At 37.3% G+C, this 3,444-nt stretch overlaps 1 protein-coding gene across 5 annotated transcripts; it reads right to left on the bottom strand.

Moving 5' to 3' along the window:
* Positions 1–509: 509 nt before the first annotated feature.
* On the bottom strand, positions 510–2,674 carry LOC130986952 (cyclin-J18-like). Of its 5 annotated transcripts, XR_009089510.1 has the most exons (5): positions 1,694–2,674; positions 1,527–1,625; positions 1,429–1,446; positions 1,097–1,189; positions 510–953 (listed from the first exon to the last, which is right to left on the bottom strand). XR_009089510.1 is itself a non-coding variant. In XM_057910506.1 (4 exons), the coding sequence occupies exons 1-4, from the start codon at positions 1,772–1,774 to the stop codon at positions 1,109–1,111; spliced, it is 279 nt and encodes a 92-aa protein (XP_057766489.1). In that variant the 5' UTR covers positions 1,775–2,674; the 3' UTR covers positions 510–1,108. The 5 variants fall into 5 exon arrangements, 1 of the variants encoding a protein (XP_057766489.1); XR_009089509.1 differs by lacking the exon at positions 1,429–1,446; XR_009089508.1 differs by having other exon boundaries at positions 1,429–1,625.
* Between the last annotated feature and the right edge of the window lie 770 nt (positions 2,675–3,444).

A 3,444-nucleotide genomic window follows, 5' to 3' on the forward strand; every position in this document is an offset into this window, starting at 1 on the left:
TTAAGCGTTATCTATTCTATTATACATAACGGATTATATCCGTTATCTATAGTATTATATCCGTTATCTATTCTATTATACATAACGATTGTTTATATATACGTAACGGATTATATCCGTTATCTATAGTATTATACATAACGGATTATATCCGTTATCTATAGTATTATATCCGTTATCTATTCTATTATACATAACGATTGTTTATATATACGTAACGGATTATATCCGTTATCTATAGTATTATACATAACGTTTCAAACCGTCATGAAAGTTTAATATTCACTGTTATGTACACACCTATACATAACGGTTTTTTTATATTAATAACGTTTGGTAATCCGTTATGTATAACGTTTTTTTACCGTAATTAGATTTCTATTTCTCCGTTATCTATTAATTTATACATAACAATATAAATGATAAAACCAACAATAATAATATTATATATCATCCAAAATATTTAATTTTATATTATTATCATAAAAAAGAATTCATACAGATTTGAATATAGTCAAAATTCAACAACTGTTCTATCTATACTATTATGCCTTACAAAAATACTAAACATATTAAATATGCAACTAGCTAGCCATATGGTACAACTTTTCTTGTGAATTCACAAGTCTCTTCAGCTCAACGTACGACTCATTTAATCCACCACAAACCTGCCACAAAATCATACAAAGAGCCAACCAAGAATCACAATATAGAGCATCATGATAAACACTTAAAAAGCATATCAAAGTGATTGGTAAAATGGACAAAACCTATTCAAGAGTAGAAAAAAAGTTATATATCAACCTCTGCATTTCGGTCTTCAGCTTAATTATCTCTGTCTCTGCCTCCATAGCTAGCTTGTTCGACTCTTCATACTTCTTCTCTCCTTCATCTACTTTCTTTTCCAGAGAACTCACTAAACTCTGAACCAACCATTCAGGATTCGCCACAGCCTATCATGAGTTACGAAACATATATTTCACCAAGAGATAGTTAAAGCAGACCTCAAATGTTACCTTCAGCTTTTCATTTTCAGCTGTTAATTTCCATACATGATGCTGATGCTCATGAAAAATGCAAGTGAATTTGTACTAACCTCAATAGAGGCCTAGCATCTTAGCTCGGTCACATGGCTGGGATCAAGTTCGGACACATCCTTGTTAGCTTCACGGTCTTCTGCCACATACTCCTGATAATAGGGGAAAAATAAGAAATCGCTATAGAAATGGAATCAACTGGAGGAAGATGCAAATGGAATCAATCTGAAATAGGATTTACTCAAAGCAACAAAATGGAGCAATTTTCGACATGCCAATCCCAAATTGCAGAACCTTAAAGAAACTCGATTACTTTACCAAACAGGAAAGTGATCCAGAGAACAAAAACAAGTCAAATAGTATTAGAAAGAAATAGCACATCAAACAATACCTGCATTAGCACTATCTCCTGCAGATTTCTTGTTAGCCATCATGCTTAATAGAAAATGGAGAAGGATCTTATAAGCATTAATGAAACAATGATCTTACAGCTTCCAAAATATCCCCCATGGTGAAATGTTGCTCCTTGATAAAGTTGTCTCCCAAGGATTTGAAATTTTTAACAGACAGAGAAGGTGAATCATGTATCTGAAAATAATCAAGTTAACACACAAGAAAGAGGATATAGTATCAAGACTAATAGATAATATACCTACTTTGCTTGATATCCATAATGAAACAAGAGCAAATAGATGCAAGTTACATTCTCCAATCGGATGCAGAAGCCAGTTTTTCATCACCTTGCTGTCTTCGAGTCTTTGAATGGTTTGCCATAAATAAAAAGAAGTTATCAAATAAAAGCACCAAGTGCAGTATCCAGTATCTGATAATTGAATTCTGGTAGGTTCAAATTGTCTCTAGATTTGTATTTTGGTTGTGAGTAAGCTTACAGTTTACTTTAGCATAAGCTCTCCTCAGATTAATTGGAGTGATCAGCACAAGAGATAATCAAAACTTCTAAAATCTAACACCAGTAGCCAATAAAAAGAATCAACCAGATTAAACCTCCTAGACCTCATCACCAATCCAATCCAATCATAAATTTTCAATTTCATAAAGGAAAAGATGGAATTATAACAGAGAGCCAATCAATCTACATGTAAGAAATTAGGAGCACCATAACACAACAAAATCAGAATAATTTTCCATTAATCTTGACATGAATCTCATCTAAACTAACCCACAAATTTAAAGGATAACTCAATAAAAATAGAATGTCAAGACATCCATATGAAATCTCAAGCATTTCAATGAACATCTGTAAAATATTCAGTTTCCACAATTCACACAAAAACTTAACAAAATACAACTTAGATCGAAGCCTCCGCACCGCCCCATTTTCCCCATCCCTCAGCCGCCGCCACCCTCACACAGCACACACACACAAACCGAGAACAGGAGAGAGAGAGAGAGAGATCGAGAGGGAGAGAGAGAGAGAGAATAAAGGTGTTACCTGAGGCAGGGGGCGGCGGTGCGACGGCGGCGAAAGTGGCGGGACTCGCCGGAGGGGTGAAATTCAGAGAGGAGAGGGAGGCTGAAAACCCTAGAAATTGGGGATTTTATTTTGGGGAAGAAATAAGGAAGAAAATGAAAGGAGAGGAGAAGGAATAAGAAGAGGCGCCGGCCTCGTCACGCCAGAGGCGACGACGTCGCCGGACGAAAGAGGGAGAGAGACGACATGGAGCGAGAGAAAGCAATAACGCAGAGAGAGAGAGAGGGAGTTTGCGTACAAATAAGAGGGGGTTTGGTTGGGTGAGTAATTAGACACCGATCCGGGCAGACGGAAGCAGACCATGGGCGCGGCGAACTGAGGGGGCTGGACGGAGGCGCGGCAGACCGGGGGGGTGCGGCGGACTGGAAGAAGGTGAGGATTGGGGAAGCTGAGCGGGAGAGAGAGGTGTTAGTGTTTGGTGGCTTGGGGGAATTAGATTAAGTTAAATTTTAAAATTAAAAAATGCTCATAGATAACGGTCGGCTTAACGGTTTTGTAGTACCGTTATGTATGAAACTAATAGATAACGCATAAACATAACGGATTAACTTAAACCGTTATCTATTTCCATGGACAACAGTACATAGATAACGGTTTTTTGTCAAAACCGTTATCTTTTCAAAAAATGCGCTCATACATAACGGTTTTTTAAAAAAACCGTTATGTATGAAGCGTTATGTATGTGCATTTTTGTAGTAGTGGACTTAACTGATAACCCTGTTGGTCAACACTTATTTCGGTTAAACAGGTGTCTTGTTTGCGTGTAAAGTTTCGTTTCTATCTCTGACTGAGATCCCTCTGATTGAGGTTTGTAGATAGTCACAAAAATAGCCTATAGGTGTATTCCCCCCCCCCATACACCTATTCGAGACCCCCCCGGACCTAACAATTGGTATCAGAGCAGGTTGTTCGCAA

Source organism: Salvia miltiorrhiza, chromosome 5, assembly GCF_028751815.1.
Source record: "Salvia miltiorrhiza cultivar Shanhuang (shh) chromosome 5, IMPLAD_Smil_shh, whole genome shotgun sequence".
Classification (NCBI taxonomy): Eukaryota; Viridiplantae; Streptophyta; class Magnoliopsida; order Lamiales; family Lamiaceae; genus Salvia; species Salvia miltiorrhiza.

Coding starts and splice junctions, on each gene's coding strand:
- LOC130986952 (XM_057910506.1), bottom strand. CDS start 1,774: ATGAAAAACTGGCTTCTGCATCCGATTGGAGAATGTAACTTGCATCTA. Junction 1,626..1,693: donor CATTATGGATATCAAGCAAA/GTAGGTATATTA, acceptor GATTATTTTCAG/ATACATGATTCACCTTCTCT.